Genomic DNA, 20,672 nt, shown 5'->3' on the forward strand with positions numbered 1-20,672 from the left:
GGCTTTGCATGTGGAAAGGGGGACAGTAAAAACAAAACAAAATATTTAAAAAAAAACTTGTGAATTCAAGTCAGGCCATCAGCATGCAGTTTTCGGTCATTTGAAGTGAGCCGCTCATGTTGAAGGCTTCTAATCGATAAGCCTTTTGTAGTTCGATTTACGGTCAAAGTAGCAAAACAAAAAACGTCACACTAACACACACACACACACAAGCAAGCACGGATACTATTCAGGCTTCTTTTACTGTATTTTGGACAGGTTAGATCAGAGATGTCAAACTGGAGGCCCGCGACCGCTTGAGCCATAATTTATTTGTATAAGCATATCTGCATCTACAGTACATGTCAGTCAATTCTGGACACCTGAAATATTGAGTGATTTTCTTCTTCATAGGTTTCTCTCCTAATTGTCATACCAGGCATCGTCATAAAACCTTGGCGGTGTTTTCTCCTACACTCATGACTAAAACGAAGCTCAAATCAGCTCACGTACAGCTCAGGGACGAGACTCAAGCAGTTGGGGGATCAATCACATGCTTGGTGACATTTTGTTGGGCACCCAACTCTTGGTCACTCACTTGGTCACGACATTTTCTGGCGGTGATAATCTTGACATTCTTGGAATATACTTGGCGTGTGGTCCCAAGCATCAAAATGAGCATGCTTTCACGCTCTTTCTGGTTTAATGGTCTGTCGGGTGAAACAGAGCGAGAAAACATGCTGATTTTATTTCTTGGATCCACTCGCACGCACCGCATATCTCCCATGACTATCGGGATGATCACCGACTAAAAATGTCACGACCAAGTGACTGACCAAGAATTAGTTGCACTCAATGTCACCAAGCATACGATGGTCGTAACAACTGTTTGAGTCTCACCTCTGATCATCACAGTAGAGCTCGTGACGCTGACATGATTTTGTCCCCCCGCTGACATGAGGACTGATCACATTAAAAAAGTCATGACATAGTGACTGACCAAGCGATGCTTGCACTCAATGTCACCAAGCATGCGATGGTCGTACCAACTGTTTGAGGCTCACCTCTGATCCTCACAGTAGAGCTCGTGACGCTGACATTATTTTGATTTACCCGGACTTTGTCATGGCTATGTCAGTGACATTTTGCAAAATTGATCACAGTAAAAAAAAGTCATGACATATTGACTGACCAAGCGATGATCGCAAAAATGTCATGAAGCATACATTGATCACACCAATCGTTTTGAGTATCACCACTGATTATCGCAATTGAGTACGTGACGCTGACATGGATTTTGTTTCAGTCAGCTTTATGTATGACATTGGCGGTGACATTTTGCAGCACTGAAAAGAGATACTAAGGGACGGTTACGAAGGACTTGTATGATAATCATAATGACACCAATATCAACGAAAACATTTAATATAGACATTCGAGAAACCAGCATTTATCATTATTTTTGCGTACTAAATCCAATGAGTTTGACATCACTGGTTTGAAGGTTGTGAATAAAAAAATGAAGAAACGTGCTTCTTTTGTTTCCGTTTGCTTAAAAAGCAAATTTTATGTACACGCTTGTGGGAAAAGCTTTTGCATTGATAGGCAGGAGGGCAAACCGGTCCTCTGGAGTAATCGGAAGAGATAGGAAAGGGCACAAGGGATAGTTTTTTTCCCCCGCAGTTTGTTTTTGGCTTGATTTGATGCCTTCTGTTCAATCTCTCTCTCTCTCTATCTCTTTCTCTCTCTCTATCTCTTGATCTCCTAACTTGGTATAAAAGTCGGTCGAGATTGCTTCCTGGACCCGCGTGGATGGAAAAACTATTTTCTCACATCACCTCTCTTCCAATCCCACCTCCCTCCTCCCCCCTTGTTTCTCTTCCCACTCTTGTTGTTGAGATAGAATTGTTATGGGCCGCGGAGGAAACAAAAAAGGGAAAACAAGATTTCTCCCCTTACTAAGCGCGCGTGTATTTTCCCGCCAGCCCGATTTTTCCATTCTCCTTCCGGGACAAGAAATCGAGTCGCACACCGGGACCCTGGGACCGGGGAGGGGATGGTTTGGTTGGCTGGTTGAATGGAATTTGGAACTGACCGGGTCAAAGTCAAGTCGCTCGTAAAACTGTTTTGTCGAAGCTAAACTTTTCAAATTTCCTCTACCGCCCCATCATTGTTTCCCGAAAACTTTTCCCTTCACCCCCCCCCCCCAGGGGAGTGGCCGGGTGGAGGATGCAGCGCATCAGGGTATTGGTTTGCCGTTCGGCGCAAAACGGCACCAACCGATGGGCGGCCGTGACGAAACTGGTGGAATTAATTTCAATTTTGTAAGCGGGAGGCGTCTTGCAGACTTTATGTGTGGGGTTAGAGCATGGTAGCGTTGTTGTTGTGGCGCTCATCTTCTTATTCAGCAGTTTCAATCGTTAGCTGGGATGGAAAATGCCTCTCTCTTTTTTGCTACGGTCAAGATTTTAAGGCACGGATTAAAGCACGATCTAGGCCAAGCGCCAGCCTCCGCCAATGCAATGAGGAACACATCAATGGACTTGTGAACTTGTGTGTATTGATGTGTGTGGGTATGTGGGTACATTACTGCCGCCATTTGCTGGAATGGCATCTAAATACTTGGCAGAAGAAAAAGAAGAAAAAACAACAACCAAAACATGGAAACTCGACTTGATCTCCCCCACGCGATGAAGCTCATCCATAAATTGACACTAAACATGCCCCGTCAGCTGAAGGTGAGGTGTCAGAGCAAAGCAAACGCCTGCCTCAAAGCATCACGCAGAGGCACACAGTACAGGTGCGGAATTTCGTGGCCAAAAAAAAAAACAAGTTTGAATTTTAATAAACCTCTCGACTGTCGTGGGCATATTTCGCGTGTCTTATCGCTTCCGCGAGTCCGCGAGTCGAAGGTGCTTCATTTTTTGTTTGTTCCAGATGATGAAACATTACACGGCCGTGCAGGAAGGGCAGACGGGGCGCACAAAAGCAAAAGCAATCAGAAAAGGTATGGGCCAGCGAGACAGTGCGCGCGGTTCTTGGTTCAAATCACATTTTCCTCCTTTAGGCGCGCCGGAATGACTTCTGGGAAACTTTTTGGTTGCTCCGGTGTTTTCTCTCTCTCTCTCGCTCTTCAAATCAACAGCGCACCTTGATTATGTGTGTCTATGTGAGTGTGTGTGTGTTTTAGCTTGATGAAAAGTTCTGTGCAGAATGTAGAGCAGGCGATAAAACAGAGAGACAGGCTGGGTGTTGTGATGATTTGAAGGATTTAACCTACAGCCAAGCAAACAAAAAATCGAGGGTAAAACGTGCAAAAAAAAAGAAAACTGAAATGGAAAATGGGAAAAGTTTGTTTGCTGGTGAAAAGCGGCAAATCGCGTTTGATGTAAACTGATGATGGCGCTACAAGAAGCTTGTGCTGTGAAAATAAAATAAAAAAAATGGACCGGCAAATGTCCACTAGCCTCGAAGGGTAGATTTATTCTCGCAAAGATGCTTCTTGTTATTGGTGTGCGGAATGAAAGAACTAATATAAATATAGCGAGAGAGAGAGAGAGAGAGGGAGAGCGTACAATTCATATCTTCTTTTTGTTTGGAAAGAATAATAGGTTTCCAATCCTGGCTCGCTTCAAACCAACTTTTGCCTTCCCTTTGATCCATTTACGATTGACTGCAAGATGAAACTTCCACCAAAACTTGATTTTAATTCCAAACTTGGCCAGTAAAATGCCTTACACACTCAAAAACCAACACAATAAAAAGGAAAGGATTAATTTTCTACTGACAGCTGCCTGCTATCTTTGTTTGGCAAGAGTATTAATGCGACAATGATGTTATAGAATATCTTATTTTTAATTAAACAACTTTAATTCACTGCAATTAGCTTCCATAGCCACATACCAAGTTTACGTATTATTGCTATATCGTCAAACCATATATATATATGGTCAGAATGAGGTGTTTGCCTGTAGTTGTGAACAAAAAATGGGATCCGAAGACCTCCGAGGGATAATACAGGCTCTCCCATCCAACTCCTATTCCGACACGTCCTTGTCGTACAGAGTGGTAACATGTGCCCCCATACATCCTAGCTTGGGTACACCTTCAACTAGATCCAACCCCTTCAACCAGATCGACCACGTTATAATAATACGTGTTAATAAGCCTGTTAAATGTCAGAACATATCGAGGAGCCAATATCGATTCCGATCACTACTTGGTTGGATTAGTGATACGTTGTAGAATCGCCCGCCCCCGCGCCAATGGGGGCGGAGAAAACACGTAGCCTCGGCTCAACACGGACTCTCTAAGGGACATTACTGTCCAACAGGTATTCAAAGCCGCTCTAGAAGAGTCTCTACTACCACAAAGAAGATATGAAACAACGAGCGAGAGGTGGAACGCTCTAAAAACAAAAATAATAAACTGTGCAAGACTACTCCCACTGGCTGGTTCGACGATAAATGCAGACTAGTGACCGAACGTAAGAATACTGCATACCGAGCAATGCAGCAACGGCATAGAACGCGGGCATGCGCAGAGGAATATTCACGGCTCAGACGCGAAGAGAAGCGAGTTCACCGCTCCAAGAAGCATGCTTTGGAGGAGCAAAACATGCGGGAACTCGAGCAAACCAGAGTGTAGGCGTATGGACCTAAACGAAAGTATTACCAAGCGATAGCAGGTCACCGAAACAACGTTGTACCTAAGGTTGGATGGCGAACTGGTTAGTAACAAGCCAGAGGTCCTCTCGCGGTGGACTCAGTACTTTGATGAATTACTCAACGACCAGTTTGGCGAACAGATTGAAGCGCCACTAGCAGATAGTGTCATGCTACTGCCACCTAGAATAGAAGAAACACGAAAGACTAACCGACGGAACCGACAGAATTGCAGCCAAACTGGTGCAAGAATGGAGGTGCACGACTAGAAAACGAGATTCATCAAATTGTTACTGAGGTATGGGATAGCGAATCGATGCCTTGTGATTGGAATCTCGGCATCATTTACCCCATATACAAGAAGGGAGACAGGTTGGACTGCAACAACTACAGGGGTATTACGGTGTTGAATAACGCCTATTAAATATGCTCCCTGATCCTTCAGGATCGCCTTGTCCCGCACGTCGAAGAGATAGTCGGACTAACTATCAAAGAGGGTTCCAAAACGTAAAATCAACCACTGATCAGATCTTTACCATGCGGTAGATGTTGGAGAAGATGGCTGAATGCAGAAACGACACATACCATCTCTTCATAGATTTCAAAGCCGCATACGATAGCATAGCCAGGGTAAAACTGTACGACGCTATGAGCTCGTTTGGAATCCCGGTCAAACTGATAAGGCTAGTTAGAATGACTATGACCAACGTCACTTGCCAGGTGAGGGTGGATGGAAAACTCTGAGGATCTTTTGCTACCACCAAGGGTCTGCGTCAGGGGGACGGGCTTGCATGTCTCCTATTCAACCTGGCGCTAGAGAGGGCCATTCGTGACTCGAGGGTGAAGACTACGGGAACCATCTTCTATAAGTCAACCCAGATCCTGGCATACGCTGATGATATAGACATCATTGGTCTGCGCCTCTCTTATGTAGCAGAAGCCTACCAATGGATTGAGCAGGCGGCAGAGAACCTCGGATTGCAGATAAACGAGGCAAAGACCAAACTGATGGTGGCAGCATCAGCGGACCTACCAATAAATAATCCGAATCTACGTAGTCGTGATTTACAGATAGGTGAAGGCACTTTTGAAGTCGTCCCAGAATTCACCTATCTGGGGTCAAAGGTCAGCAACGACAAAAGCATGGAAGCTGAGTTGCGCGCAAGGATGCTGGCTGCCAACCGGTCATTCTACAGCCTGAGAAATCAGTTCACATCAAAGAGCCTGTCGCGACGGACGAAGCTGGGACTTTATAGTACCTATATAGTTCCGGCACTCACATACGCCTCTGAGACATGGACACTGTCCAAATCTGACGAAAACCTCTTAGCCGCGTTCGAGAGGAAGATGCTCAGAAGGATACTTGGCCCCGTATGTGTGGAAGGACAATGGAGGAGCCGCTATAATGACGAGCTATACGAGATGTACGGCGACCTCACTGTAGTGCAGCGTATCAAGCTCGCCAGGCTCCGGTGGGTTGGCCATGCTGTACGCATGGAAACTGAGGTGGCAAGATGGCGTGGAGGCGTCCGCCATTAAGGACGAGATAACGGACTGGCAGATGCGGAAGGCGCAAGACCGTGAGCGGTTTCGGACACTCCTGAGGCAGGCCAAGACCGCAAAGCGGTTGTAGCGCCGGAAAAGAAGAAGAAGAAGAAAATAAATTACTTAAATTGGCCCTTCCGAATGTTCTGAAAGAAAGAAATTTGATACGTCACTTTTTGACAGGACGGGTGAAAACTTTTGCTCAAACAGGCTTTCTGGTTATTTGACGCATACATGCATACACCTAGGGATAATCCCACCTGCATATTAAACCTACTTTGATAGCTGCTCGAAAACTGCTATACAATGCAAACAGCTGACAGGCTGAAATTACAGCCTACGGTCTTAAAACGTGAAGGGGACCGTTAATTGATTTTAGTAAGAGCATTATTGTAAAACTATTAAAATAATGTGCAAAATTATTTTTTAACTATCACGAACTAACACCCCGTACTGACCGATATCATATATTTTGAAGATATAGTAAACATCGTGAAAGATACATCATGAATGGAACTTGATCAGAACAACCTGGGAAAGATCTAACTTTTACCTTTTTCTGTTCATTTTAAAATATGTTTGTTAAGTAGAAGCTAAATTATTTGTAATTGAAAACATTCTACAACTGGAAAAGCTTGAAACTATTTAAACAACGTCACTTAACTTATGCTCTTTCGCTCTAGCACACACACTCACACACACACACACACACGCAAACATAGCCAGAAGCTAACCCATGAAGGGATAATACGAAACGATGGTCAAAAACTACCGAATGCATTTTCCGTGCGCTCCCTCACCCTCCCCCGGCCAGTAATCTCGCTCTGACGGTAAGGAAAAGTGGTTTTGCAAATTGTAACTTCTGCAGTGAATGTCTCTCTTTACCTCACTCTATCTCTCTCTCTCTTTCTCTCCTCCCCACCCGGATGGTTTCCCTGTTTGCAAGGCCGTTTCTGGTAGTGGTTGGGAAAACGGAACCCCCGCCCGTGCAACCGCATGCCGAGTTTGCCACCCTTGGCCAGCGGCGGCCAGCAACGAAACACAAATGGTCGGAAACTTTTAGTGTAATGTGAACCGTTTTACCGTGCGAAATGGGAAGCTGTTCCCGCTGGCGCACTGTTCCCTGTTTCCTGCCTACCTTTCCACCCCGCGCGCACATCCCTTCTCATCCTATCGCTTTATTTTCTAGTGGTTTTTCCATCGGTGGTCAGCAGCCGCAGCCAGGATTCAAGGCATAGTTGGTCGGTCAGTGTGTGTGTGTGTGTGTGTGTGTGTGTGTGTGTGTGTGTGTGTGTGTGTGTGTGTGTGTGTGTGTGTGTGTGTGTGTGTGTGTGTGTGTGTGTGTGTGCGCGCGTTTGATGCGTGTTAAGTTTTGAGCAAGAAATCTTCCCCGCTCGTTCTTGTGCAGCCCTCTCGGCCCACCAAAAAGGTGCATTTTATCCGCTCCAGCCGGCCTTACACTTGTTTTGCCCTTTGCCACGGAGCCCAGCTTTGCCATCCCTGCACCCCTCCCCCTCCCCCCCCCCTCTACTCCTCCAATTGGTTCCGAAATGAGTCCGGCAGTGGCGCGGTGTCGCTACGGAATCCATTTGCATAATTTAAAGTTTCTCGCTAAAAGTGGGCACTCCTTTGGGGAGGACGCACGAGGGGCAGGTAAATACTTTAGCATACACTTCCAGTTGGCGGGAAGGGCGCATGGGGAGGGGCGAGTGGCCGAGCAATAAAAGGAAGAAGAAGAAGTACCGTAAGGGCACTTGCATTCCGGGTTTCTTGTAAAGTACTGGGCGCCTCCATGGAGCTGGTGAATGTGAGGTTAACATAAGAAGAGGGGAAAAAAACGCCGACGGATGAGCAAAAAACAATCCCGACACCTTGCTGCGATTGTGTTCGCTTGCGGTTGAAGTTTGTAAAAATATACTCCCCTCCCCGACAACCGCTAGCCCCACCTTTGCCGGCCATGTTCCCTCAAGTGCTGTGCTGTGGACAATGTGGAGGAAACAACGTGGTGGGGGAGGAGGAAATTGGATAATTTTACGACAGCTATTCTTCCAGCGCAAAACGTGGACCAGATTTCAGATGCAACACTGTAGGAAAGGTTTACCTGTGGGCGGCGGGCAAGCGCTGAAAGCGAAAAAGAGACCTCTCCCGCCCCGTGCGGCGGGATGCAACGGCAATGCAGCGCGTGGATGACCATCGAGCAAAGGACGGTGCATCAAGGGCCCGGTTCATCATTAGCCCTGAAGGAGGTGTCGTTTACCTTGCCACTTGGCTGGGCCCTGTTTCCACAGCACACACACACGGTGCGCACAGGGTAAAGGAGGAAGGAAAGCCAGACCTAAAGGGCGAAGGTTCGAGAGTGAAACCGAAGCGGTGAGCGCCTTCACGGCATTTCCTCTCGACAAAAGCGAGTGCCCTTTTGTGTTGGCAACAAATCGGTGAAACGATCTTGACTTCCCACGTGTAAGTGCGAGTGTGTGTGTGTGTGCATGAGGAGACAGGATATGTACAGTGGTTAGCAACATAAAGTACCAACGACTTAAAATTTTAGGTACTTTTTTAACAAGTTTCGTAAAAAAATGAAGTTATTGCAATTTTAATTTTATTAATTTTAATTTTATGAAACATTGTACGATTTTTTGCTTATTAATGTGCAGTACTAAATCATTAAAAAAAAATGTGAAGTTTGCTTTAACAAAAATACCTCACTGCCGATTTTAATCATTCTAGATTAATCTTTTTTTTTGTTTAAACAAACATAAGGGCAATCTAATAGTTTATATGTATTCCTTTGGCATTCCAGGCTTGTTTCAGAATCTTTGGCATATTTTAGTTGGTTTTATCTGCAAATATTTGGTATTGGTGCTTTCTAAGAGCTTTTCATTGCTTTCAGAGCCATTTTCACCACATTTGCATCGAACTCTGCCCACGAAATCTCGATTGGAATCAAATTTTAAACTAAGTGGGGGTCATTCAAGAAGTGTGATTTCATTCGGTTGCAAAATTTATAATTTTTAATTGTTTTGAAAAATAAGTATGTAATCGCCCTGTTGGAACAATTATTTATTTACTTACGCCGTATTTATCATAGACTAATAACTTCGTTCAACCTGGAGTCGTTCAACCAGAGTAGTGGTGGGAGCTCGGAATCGGAACTACCCGATTCCGATTCCATGTTCGGAATCAATTCCGGAGCCGATTCCGATGCTGGAATCGATTCCGATTCCGGAGTCGACTGCGGAGCCGATTCCGGAGTTGGTTCCGGAGCCGATTCCAGAGTTGAATCCGGAGCCAATTTCGGAGTCGACTTCAGAATCGTTTCCGGGATCGGTTCCGGAATCGATTCCAGGATCAGAATAAGCTCTCGAATCAGAATCGTCTCCGGAATCGGAATCAACCTGGGCATCGCAATTTGCTCCGGTAACGGAATCAGTAGGGCTTGACTTCAGAAATGGAGCTAGCTCCGGAATGTGAATTAGTTTTTGAGTTGAAATAAGAGGTTTGGGAAGCGAAATAAGTCCGGGAATCTCCATTTGAATTCATTTACAAGTAAATTTTGATTCTTTGCCGCTATCAATACGTAGCATCATTGGACCCAAACGCCCATTCCTATGAAGATGCTGAAACCGACTCCGTTTCGAAGCCAATTCTGATTTGCGAAGCCAATTCCGGAGCTGAATCTGATTCCGGAGCCAAATTCGAATCCGGAGCCGATTCCGGAACCGATTCCGGAGCCGATTGCGGAACCAATTCCGGAACCAATTCCGGAGCCGATTCTGGAATCGATTCCAGAAACTGATTCCGGACCTACTATCCGGAATCGATTCCAGAAAACTTCGGAGCTAGCTGGAATCGATTCCGACGAAATCTTCATTTTTCCCATCACTAGTCCAGAGTCGGCCGGAGTCGACTGGAGTCGAAGTTACAGGGTTTCGAATCATATAAGGGAATAGTTCAACCACTTAGCGGAATGTTGCAAATCGGTAGGGGAATGTTGCAAGCAAGCTGTGGATGTTTGCAATCACTTGGGGGAGTTTTGCAATCGATTAGGGGTATGTTGCAAGCGTACTAGGGAGCTGTCATCAGACGGTGGGTGCCGGTGTAAAATGCTTCGAATTGATACCGATGATGTTTTTTTTTAAAACATCGTTTGGAGTTGTTTTCGTGTGGGATTCTGCTGTACACATGATAAACTAAAGAAATCCTGCTGCGGAGCCTTAATTAAACATGATAAGTTAGTTAGATTGACGAAAATATTTTAAGGTATTTACAGCGGCACCCACAGTCTGATGACAGCTCCACAGTCCGCTTGCAACATTCCCCTAATCGATTGCAAAACTCCCCTAAGTGATTGCAAACATCCACAGCTTGCATGCAACATTCCCCTACCGATTTGCAACATTCCCCTAAGTGGTTGAACTATTCCCTTATATGATTCGAAACCTTGTATTCGTAGTGGACTCTCAACGACTCCAAACAACTCCCAACGGCTCCGGATGACTCCGAATGACTTCAGACGACTCCGGGCGACTCCAAACAACTTTGGACGGCTCCAAACGACTCCGGATAATACTGGGTGGGCCTACATTCTGAAGTCTAAATGTTTCCCAACTTTGCCCATCACTAGAAGAATAAGGCCTTCACTAAGGTCTAAGGACAGACAAAAAACACGCCAAAATTTTCTGAAACAAGTCCGGAATGCCTTAAAAATGCATATAAATTACTTGATTGATGTTATTTATGTTGAAAAAACATAAAAAGCATGTGACGAACAATGTTTCAAAAACTAAAGCACAATAACTTCATTTTTCACGCAAAGAAAATGGCAAAAAATGTAAAATTGTAAGTAGTGGGCACCATATTTAGCCGATCACTGTAGCTACTGCTGCCCCGTTTCATCCCAGCCCGTGAACATCATGCTGCTAACCTCTTTCATCCCCCTGGAACTAGCTGTCAATTTTTCCTTGTTGCAAGAATGTGAGTCAAAAACTTTCCTTTACATCCCCTCACTCGTCAGCCCCCTTCACTTCCCTTTTCCCTATCACTTACGTCTTATGGAAGGCTTGAGCATTCCACCCGATGTTCTCACTCTTGCATAAAATAGTTTCACTTTTTGTGGTTACGGGAAAAACTGTGAGCTTGTCTGTGTGTGTTTGTGCTTTTTGTTACTTTTGCTCGTCAGTAGTTGCTCGCAGGAAAAATCCAATCACACGTACACACACACACACCCATCAACATTGTTGCCCAGGCAGAGCTATAAAGCAATCGGGCGAGCAAAGGTTCCGTCGGGTGGTGCGTTCTCGATTGCTGCCTAAATTTTATGCACCATGCCCTCCTCCTCCCCCCTCTAGTGCTCGCAGTCTTCGAAGCTTTACCCGCGCAGAAACAGGCGTTCTTTGTTACAGCATTCAATGTAGCGCACGAGGCCATACACACAGAGACAGACAGCAGTATTGAACGGCGTTAGTAGCAGGGCGCCATCGTCAATAAATCAGTGGTGGTACGGGGCGGATGCTCCAAGTGTACGGTGTTGCTTGTGGGTGGGCTCATCTTACCTCATTTTCTTCTTCATTTTCTTTTCTCGCAGTGTATGTGTGTTCGCAGCGAAGGAAATGGCGTTAGTGTCAGGCGAAATTTACTGCTAATGGAGTGAATTCGAACAATGGGGCAGCCCGACCATTCGGCAGCGGAAAGGCTTTTGCGGGGGAACGCGGAAGCGAAGATTTCTGATCCGTTTTCCGGGCCGTGCGGATGTCCTGCCGTATCGATCCTGGGCGCTGCTTGGAGCGTCGTGAAGGACGGCACTGTGACAGCTTCCAATTTACGTCCCACGAGCCGAATAGCGTTTCCGACCATTATCGAGTGGAAACAAAGAGGAGAAAGGGAAGAAAAGGAAGCACAGGGATGGGGGGAGGATTCTTAAGCAGAAACACAATCACCAATGCTCCTCGCACCAGTTGCAGCGCTGGTGATGTTCCGTTTTCCTCCGCGACGGGATAATTATTTTAATTTCTTCCCTCGGCCCCAGGTCGTCGATCCGCGGGGACGCAATGCTGGCAAATGATAACGCGCACCCGGCTCATGAATATGTACATGCTGGGTGTTGCGTTTTGCGATCGATACAAGCCACTCAATTTTGGCTCCGAGCTCGAGTGGTGGCAGTTTGTGTTTTTGGTGTAATTTTTGGTGTTCCCCGGGAACGCGACTTAACTGCTGCAATAATCATGCCGTGGGTGCGTGATCAGCAATCGATCCTTTTAAATGGTTTCGATGATTTGTATTTTTTTTTTGCAAATGAAATTAATATACAGTGGGATGTCTGGATACGTATACACGCACACACACAGATTCAGTGACATAAAGTCACGCAGAGACACAGTGAAGCAACACATGGAAGTGAGATTTGCTACATCCCGCGGGAGAAGAAGAGCAACAATTGAAAAAAAAGTCACACACACACACACACACACACACACACACACACACACACACACACACACACACACACACACACACACACTTACACACACACACACATACAAGAATAGGCATGGTAAGCAACATCACACGCGTACAAGCAGCAAAAGCTAGTGAGTGTGATAAAGAGAGAAAAAGAGCGCGAGAGAGAGAGAGAGAGAGAAAGAGAGAGAGAGAGAGAGAAAGAAAGTGGAATAAGGAAAAGAACAGCACAAAACACGATATATGATAAAGTGGGGAAGAATGTACAGTAAACAGCAATAAATTATGATACAGTGCCTACCACAACTATATGGGCAGTCGTTTTTCGCGATTTGTGGAAAATCCGTAAGAGATAGACAAAAACAGTCAATTTTTATCTATCTCTTACGGATTTTCCACAAATCATGAAAAACGACTGTCAGCACAAGTTGTGGTAGGTGCTGTATAAAAACAACACAAGGAAATTAAACAACATTTTGTCTTCAAACAAAAGTATTACAATGTGAATGTATTTTCATCAATACTATGAAAACAGAATCATTGAAAAAATAATCCATAAATAGCCAAAGATAACAGGGTACTATACAAAGAAATTAAAGCCATAAACTATTTGGCAGTATTTAGTATCAGAACAAATATCTTAACAAAATAGGGCGAAATAAAAAGTCTGTTGTAGAAAAATAAAGCATCTTGATAGTAAATAAAGAATTGAAAATAAATGTAAAAACATGGAGAATTTAAAGTAGTGAAACAAACACAAAATTGGAGAAAACAAATATAAAAAAAAGAAATTTTATAAATAAAAAACATCAACTGTTATAAAACATACCAACTTGAAAAATTGACACAAATAAAAACACATCAAAATCAATATAGAAAAACTGAAATAATGAAATAAAACAACGTAGTTGTTAGAAAATAAATCGGACAGAAGTCATTACGGCTATAATATAACGTAACATGATGAAGAAAAAAAAAAGCGAAAAAAAAACTAGTTACACGCAATAAAAAAAAAAGAAGCCGTGAACAAAACCAAAATCCTACCCCACAACACGCCGCTACGGCACTTACTTGGGAGCGATATCGCAACCCTGCTGCATGAGGGAACCGATCGTGAACCAGAGCGAGTTGAGCAGCGTGAAGCTGTTCTCCAGAAACAGGGGCTCGCTGTTGCAGGGGTGCGGGTTTTCCCACTCGTACGGTGTGAAGCTGCCGCGGCCAAACAGGATAATCGGGGAAGGAGCGGGGGGGAGGGAAGCGATGGAAGGCGGTTGGAAGACGGATGAAAGACACCAGTGGTTCCAGTCCGCCGGCACCGAGAGCAAATGAAAGCAATCACAGGCAGCGATGTAACATCACTCGCCCCAAAAGGAAGAGGCAGCAGACAGGGGTGGAGAGGAAACAAAATGGAAGACAACGGGGAAAAGAAGCAAAATGAGGGATCATTGTAGTAAATAAGTGTAGCACTCATTTCGATTGTGTACTGTACTGCGGTACACGAATGGCGTTTGTTGGGGGGGGGGGTTTGTTGGTTTTCCACTTTTCCGCAAGTAGCGAACGGGGGCGGAATATTGCTTGTTTCATTTGCCCCTGCCACCGCGGTCCCCGTTGCGCCCCTCCTACAGTAACAAAAATCAAAATCACTTCATCGTCGGCGGGCGGAGCATTAGGAACGACTGCGTGTAAGAAGTGTCAGTGTGTGGAGCTGTTATCAATTTGCTGCTTGCCAGTTTTGTAGCGCGACGTTTTTCCACCTCTTCCGTTTTTTGCTCTTATTGAATCGCTCGATGATAGAAAACCGCCATGTTGGCCCTATCCTCATACGCACACACACACACACACACAGCTTTGTTGATGAGCTAGCAGGAACGTCATGTTTTCCGCCCAGACACGTGTACGTTCGGTGTAATTCTCGAGGTGCGTTTTGCGAAAAGGATGAAGCAATCTAGTTATAAATTTATTATCTCGCCGCTCGCTGGCGCAAAAAGGCGGAACCGATACCGACACACCACGCACACTAATACAGAAGCAAACGCGCTCTCTCTTTCCTTCCTTTTCCTTCATCACAGATCAAGTGTAAAGCTAGCGGCAACACAGCGGCAGCGTTAGCGAGCAACGCACGTGTGCACCCGAGCGCGCTTTCCTTCGCTTTTCCAGCGAGCGAGGCGTCCCCTTTCATCTAATCCCGATCGAGCAGCGCTGCCGAGATTATCCTCCCGCTCAGTGTTGGTCCGGCGGGAGGGGACGGCCGGTTTGCTGTTCGCATTTCGGTCACACAACCTCACACACACACACACACTGCCGACAGAGACGGCCCACAGCCATTGGATTAAGATTTCACTTATCGCTTCTTCAATTTATTAAATTGAAATTTAATCCCGATTCCATTTCTGCCCCGCCCTCCTATCCACACCCGGCTTCGCCATCGCCTAATCCCTGATGCTGCTGCTAACTCTGGGGCTCTGCTGTGTTTCGCAGGCAACGTTCGGATGGTGTATCCCCTACAAGGGAGTTTTTGTGTGTGTGCTTTCTGCAGTTTCCAATGCTGCGCGTGCAAGAAGGAGTCAACTGGCAAGTGGCTGGCTTTATCGTTGTTTGTAGCTTGTTTGCGATTTACCAGGAATAATGTTCGCCTTGCTGTAGCTTGTCAGCTACCGAATGCAGTGCGCACTGCCTACATTTAGGCGCATTCGCTACAAAGCGCACCAAGCGGGGCAAGGGCACAATTGCTAACGGCACGAAAAGGAAAAAAAACGATTGAAAGGAAAATACTCAGCGAGCTATTGGAACATGTTTCAAGGCTTCTATCAAGTGCCATTGATCTGCAAAAGAAGAGAAAAACACGAAAGAAAGAGCTCTGTGTTTCAAGTGTTTTTTCTCATACAAATGAGAAATTCAAGTAGCATAATGTATTGCAAAGTATTAATTACTCAGCAAAAACAAAGCGTTCTTTGACTTTCTTTCTCTCTCTCTCTCTCTATCTATCTCTGTCTCTCTCTCTCTATTTTGTGTTGAAAAAACTCACAATATCATTTTCCTTTCCCTCATTCGTGAAAAGTTGCTGAAGCACACTTTTATTTCCCCCGTAACGCACGTGGGAAAAACGGGAGACAAAGTAAGTGGCTTTTGAGTGATGAATTGCGTACTATGCCCTTCATCGTCTCGGCTGCTTGAGTTATGAGCGTTATGAATATCTTTGAATGAATACTCAAACACACACACACACACACACACATACATGCGCTGTCATCCATGGAAAGTTTGCTTGGACGAGGTGGAAAACAGCGCGCCCCACGATGCATGAGTAGTGTCTATTTTTCAGCCCAAAACTTCAATCTCGCTTCGTTTGTGAACCGGCAGCACACCAAACAGCTTCATCCTTCACCTGTCCTGTGTGGAAAAGGCTAGCGACGCGAATGTCTGTATGTGTGTGTGTGTGTGTGTGTGTGTGTGTGTGTGTGTGTGTGTGTGAGTGTGCGTGAAAGATGGAAAATAATAAGTGGAAAAGCAACTTCCCCCAATCATCTGGAGTGATTGAGCTTTACAATCGTTGGTGGGAACGTTAGCGAAGGGTGGCTGTAGCCGTGCTGTTGGGCTGTGGTCTGTTTAGAGGTAGAGAGCAAAACCCTGCCTGAAGTGGAAGTATTTTTCAAAAATTCTTTTGTTTTTGGTTTTTTGTGTGAAGAATTGAGCGATTGTGCAGCTTGTTTCTTTCGAGCGCAAAGGAGTGAATTCGCCAGAGCACTGCCTCCGCTGGTTGGCGTACCCAACACACACACAAAAACACGCTTACGGCCAGAGCTCACAAATCCATCGCTGAAACCTGATAAGCTCGCAATCGATCGGCGGGGGGAAAACCGTTGTCGGCAGACAGCACCTTGACTGCCCGTTCGAAACCCCATCGAACGTGGCGTTGCTGTTCGTGGAAGGATGGAAACAAATACGGCAGAAAAAAAAACCCCTCTAAGCTCTGTCGTATTAGCCGTTAGCTACAACCAACCACCCACAACGGTACGGTACCATCGGCCAACGGTAGCAGTGAAAAGCGAGGGAAAAAAACTAAAACACCTCCTTCGCATCACAGCGTCGGAAACGTTTGCGTGCTTGAGCGAACGCAGCGCTGATGAGGTGACAAAGGGAAATGATCGGTTTTACGGCTAAGCTGGCATGAAGCCGGAGCCATCCGCCCCCCCACTCCCTGCCCGACCGCTAACGGGTCGATTAGCGGTGGTTAGTGAGGTGGTTGGCCTGGCTGGCCTGGCATCCCCCCTCCCCCCAGCTCGGACTTCAATCGGGCTCGTGCTGCGGCGAGATTAGTGCGTGGAGACGATAATGCAACACAATTAAGCCCGCCGCGGGAAGGTGTAGAGAAGCTTTTGGAGATTGACCGTTAATTTGTTGCCGTCGTACTTTTAACCGACAGGGCTGCTTTCGAACTGTCGTCCGCAATCGGTTACTCCAGCAGGATGGATTGCATTACAGCCAATTGAAAATCGCATCAAAACTGGCTCGCAAATGTTCTACAATGCTGCTACAAACTAACTTCAAACAAGCACTACAAGGCATCACTACTACGAATAGAAAAAAAAACAAAACAAAACAGGCGTATCGAAAAGGAGGGTAAAAAACACACACACACACACACAATTACACACTATGAGAATGGCTAGAAAAATCCGTCAAAACCCCTGACACCACAAAAACAAAAGGAAAAAAGGGATAAAATCCGTCACTCTGCACTCTGACTCCGTTCACCCGTTCGCGCGCGCGCGCGCGCTAAACTTTTGGGGCATTCGAGTGGTTCTTACTTGGGCAGAAAATCGCACCCCTGCTGCATCAGCGAACCGATCGCGAACCACATGCAGTTCATCAGCGTGAACTGCGTTTGCAGCTTTTCCGGGTGCGGATCGCACGGGTTCGGCGTGGGCCACTCGTACGGTGTGAAGCTGTTCAGTTATGGGGGAAGGGAAGAGAGCGTTTAGTACGAAGCTGTAAAACTAGCGGAGGAGTTGTTTGGGTTGCATTTGTGAAGGTCGGGAACGGGAGAGCGGTGAAGAAAAAACACAACAAAATTCAAAACAAAACTCTGTCAACAGCAGACGGCTCAAAGTGCAAAATAAAAGCGGCACCAAAAACACCAAAGCAAGAAAAACGAAAAACAACAACCTTTTTTTTTGTATTTTCCCCAAAACAACCAAACAAAAAAGCTCCCCACCCACGCGGGAGTGACACAATGGACGGAAATGAGAATTTATTGCCCTGCGGGCAGGGAAGCCAGCGGGGGAGCAATTTTGAATATTGATTGGAAAATTAACGATGATGCAACGAGCGACCTCGAAACGGTTGTATTTATTTTCCCTGCCGCCCGCGACATGTGAAGTACGCGGCGGGGAAAACGATACAGGGTTTTGCCAGGAGTTCTCATAGCTGTGGGACACTCTATAAACACTTTCTTACGTGAAATCAACATAATTTAATGAGAATTGGACTCTCTAGCACTCTTGTTGGACAAATGCAATAGGAATTCAAAAAAGGGTGCCACACAGTTCAATTTCCAACGTATGAAGTTCACTTCCAATGGGAAAGAGTCAAGGAAGTGTCCCACAACTATGAGAACACCTGGAAAACCCTGCATTGCGCTAGTAAACTAGGCGCAGCATCTCACACCTGCAACCCCCCCCCACCCTCCACGCGGGTAGTGATTTTTCGTGATAATTAACTTCCACGTCCGGGCGCGCACACACACACACACACTCAGGGCGAGAGAGCGAAAGCAAATTGAATTTGTGGTCGATTATTTACATTCCTGTGTGTGTGTGTGTGTGTGTGTGTGTGTGTGTATAGTACTTCCTCTTTGCACTGGTTGATGAGCAGATAATCGCACAGCGGGCGTTGTATGGCGCTGTTTATTTTGTTGTTGCTGTTGTCCTCTTGTTTGCTCATCTCGCCCATGTTCATTGGCGTGCGGATGTTATCTGTGCTGTGCTCCGTTAATCTTGCCCAGCGGGATAGCGCCAAGCGGAAGCGTTTCAGTTTTTTCTTTGTTTTTTTTTTGGTTTCCACCATTTTGCTTTTGCCCCCATCACCCAGGCTTGGAGTTGTGTGCGTAGGAAAGCTTCCCCATTGTGGTGGCTGTAATCGATGCTCGATGATTACGATGCTGCACAAGTAGCCCGCACTTGAAAGCGCGCTGGGCAGGGGACATTATTATGGTGCCGTGACCAGGATTTCGATTGAAAATATTAATCATTTTGTAAAGCGAACAGCTTTGCTTGATTTCTTTTCACCGTTCTGATCTGATCTGCGCCTTTAAAGCTCAAAAACAGTGCTTGGTGCCGTGACCAGGAAGCAGCCCCTGCTGCAACAAGGGATTGTGAGACGCAGAAGAAGGGGAAGAAACTATCAAGACTTGTGCAAGCGACCATTCAAGCGTGGCAAATCACCGAAATGGCCAGTAATGGTACCGCTGGGGGGGCCGCTAACCGTGGGAAACAAAGGGGCGAAGCAACGAGGGACGCACCGCTGCAACAGGAACGCAACCGCGCAACGGGGGAAGCGCAACGGTTTTGCACGATGAGGGCACTCATAAATGGTGGATAATTTTCAATTAGATTGCACTCGTAAAACGAAATTACGCTCCACACTTGTGCGGCCGTTCGTCCGGTCGGTCGGCGAAGACGATTGCAAGGGATTTCCGACCGGGCGTTTGCACAGGATTTGGCACGGGCTGCTGCGGGTCGGGTGCGGGGCGGCTTTTGCTGCTTCCCATGCTGGTTGTTCGCTGGTTTCGCGTGTTTTTTTCTTCTTCCTCTTTTTGTTTCGCCCACTGCTAGCGTGCGCACACGGTGTCATTTCCGGCTGAGCTGTCGCTGACGATGTCTAATGAGGTGCAATCTTGTTCCCGAGACCGGGGCAGACATGGCTGCTGAGGCGCTCGCTTGTCGTTCGCTTTTAGTGCTTTTTTTGTAGTTGTTTTGTTTGCCTCCCGTGTGCGGCCGATGCACCGTTTTGAGCGCGACTCATGGCTTCCTGGAATGCGTGTCGTGCCTTTTTCATTCTCGTTCTATTTTTACACACTCTCTCAAGTGCTTCTTACACTCGAACGGGCACACAGCGTCGAGCAGCTGCTGAGAGGGAAGGGGCAACACACAGAAGGACAAGAAAAAAAGAAGAGAGGTTTAAACTTAAAAGACATGCTCACCGCGCCAGTATGAACAGCAGCACCGAGACACCGAGGTAGGCCGTCGCCATGTAGATCCAGACGTCGAGCGAGAGCGGCGACAGGAAGGAAAACAGATTGGGCGGCTGCTTCACCGGCTTCCGGTACAGCACCGAGATGCCGAGGTTCATGAACGGCATCGTGAAGTCGACCACCTGCTCGCGGTCGAAGGTGATGGTAAGGTCGGCGATGGCTAGGTCGGCCCGCTGCTCCAGCAGCTCCTTGATCATGCCGTCCCATTCGCTGGTGTATGTGAGTGAGTGTATAAAAAGACAAAAAAAAAAAGAAAAAGAAGTATTGAGTTGCGGGATGGATGGGATAGACCTCCCCCACGCTATTGCTCGTGTTTTTTTCTTCTTCTGCCACCTACCCCGTCTCCTTGTTGTGGCTGCCGTAGCGACCGTCCGGCGCGAGCCGTATCGTGTAGTTGAAGCCCAGTATCTTCGAAATCTCGTGTATCAGATCGATCGCGTAGCCCTCGAACTGCGAGTTGCCGGTCAGCTTCTCCGCCGAATCCTTGCGCATGCAGTACGGCGCGCTCAGGATCGTCGTCACGATCAGCGTCTTGTTCTGCAGTATCTCGACGATCTCCTTCTGCTGCTCGCCGTACGTGCGCGTGAAGTTAACGCCCGAGGTCGAGTTCCAGGTGCCGCTCTTGCGCAGCCCCTGCGGTCCCAGCTCCACAATGTCTAGCACGAAATCGCTCCGGAAGCCCTGGTGGTCAAACTTGATGACGTCGGTCAGTCCGCGCATCTCCACCTGTCGAAACAAAAACAAAAACACAAAAAAACGTTGCTTTGCGACGAGAA

The 20,672-nt window shown here is 46.5% G+C and overlaps 1 protein-coding gene across 12 annotated transcripts in view; it reads right to left on the reverse strand.

The window, feature by feature from the left end:
* LOC120905906 (glutamate receptor ionotropic, kainate 2) overlaps window positions 1-20,672 on the reverse strand; it is a 108,108-nt gene that overhangs the window by 9,171 nt on the left and 78,265 nt on the right. For 11 of the 12 annotated variants that reach the window (XM_040317228.1, XM_040317227.1, XM_040317232.1 and 8 more), the window contains 3 exons: window positions 20,234-20,622; window positions 19,846-20,106; window positions 17,453-17,590 (listed from right to left, as the gene is read on the reverse strand). In XM_040317228.1, the coding sequence (XP_040173162.1) occupies window positions 17,453-17,590; window positions 19,846-20,106; window positions 20,234-20,622 (788 nt within the window). Of the gene's footprint in view, window positions 1-13,715; window positions 13,854-17,452; window positions 17,591-19,845; window positions 20,107-20,233; window positions 20,623-20,672 lie in introns of all 12 variants that reach the window. The other variant, XM_040317234.1, reaches the window with a different exon arrangement.

Source organism: Anopheles arabiensis, chromosome X (assembly GCF_016920715.1).
Source record: "Anopheles arabiensis isolate DONGOLA chromosome X, AaraD3, whole genome shotgun sequence".
In the NCBI taxonomy this organism is placed as follows: Eukaryota; Metazoa; Arthropoda; class Insecta; order Diptera; family Culicidae; genus Anopheles; species Anopheles arabiensis.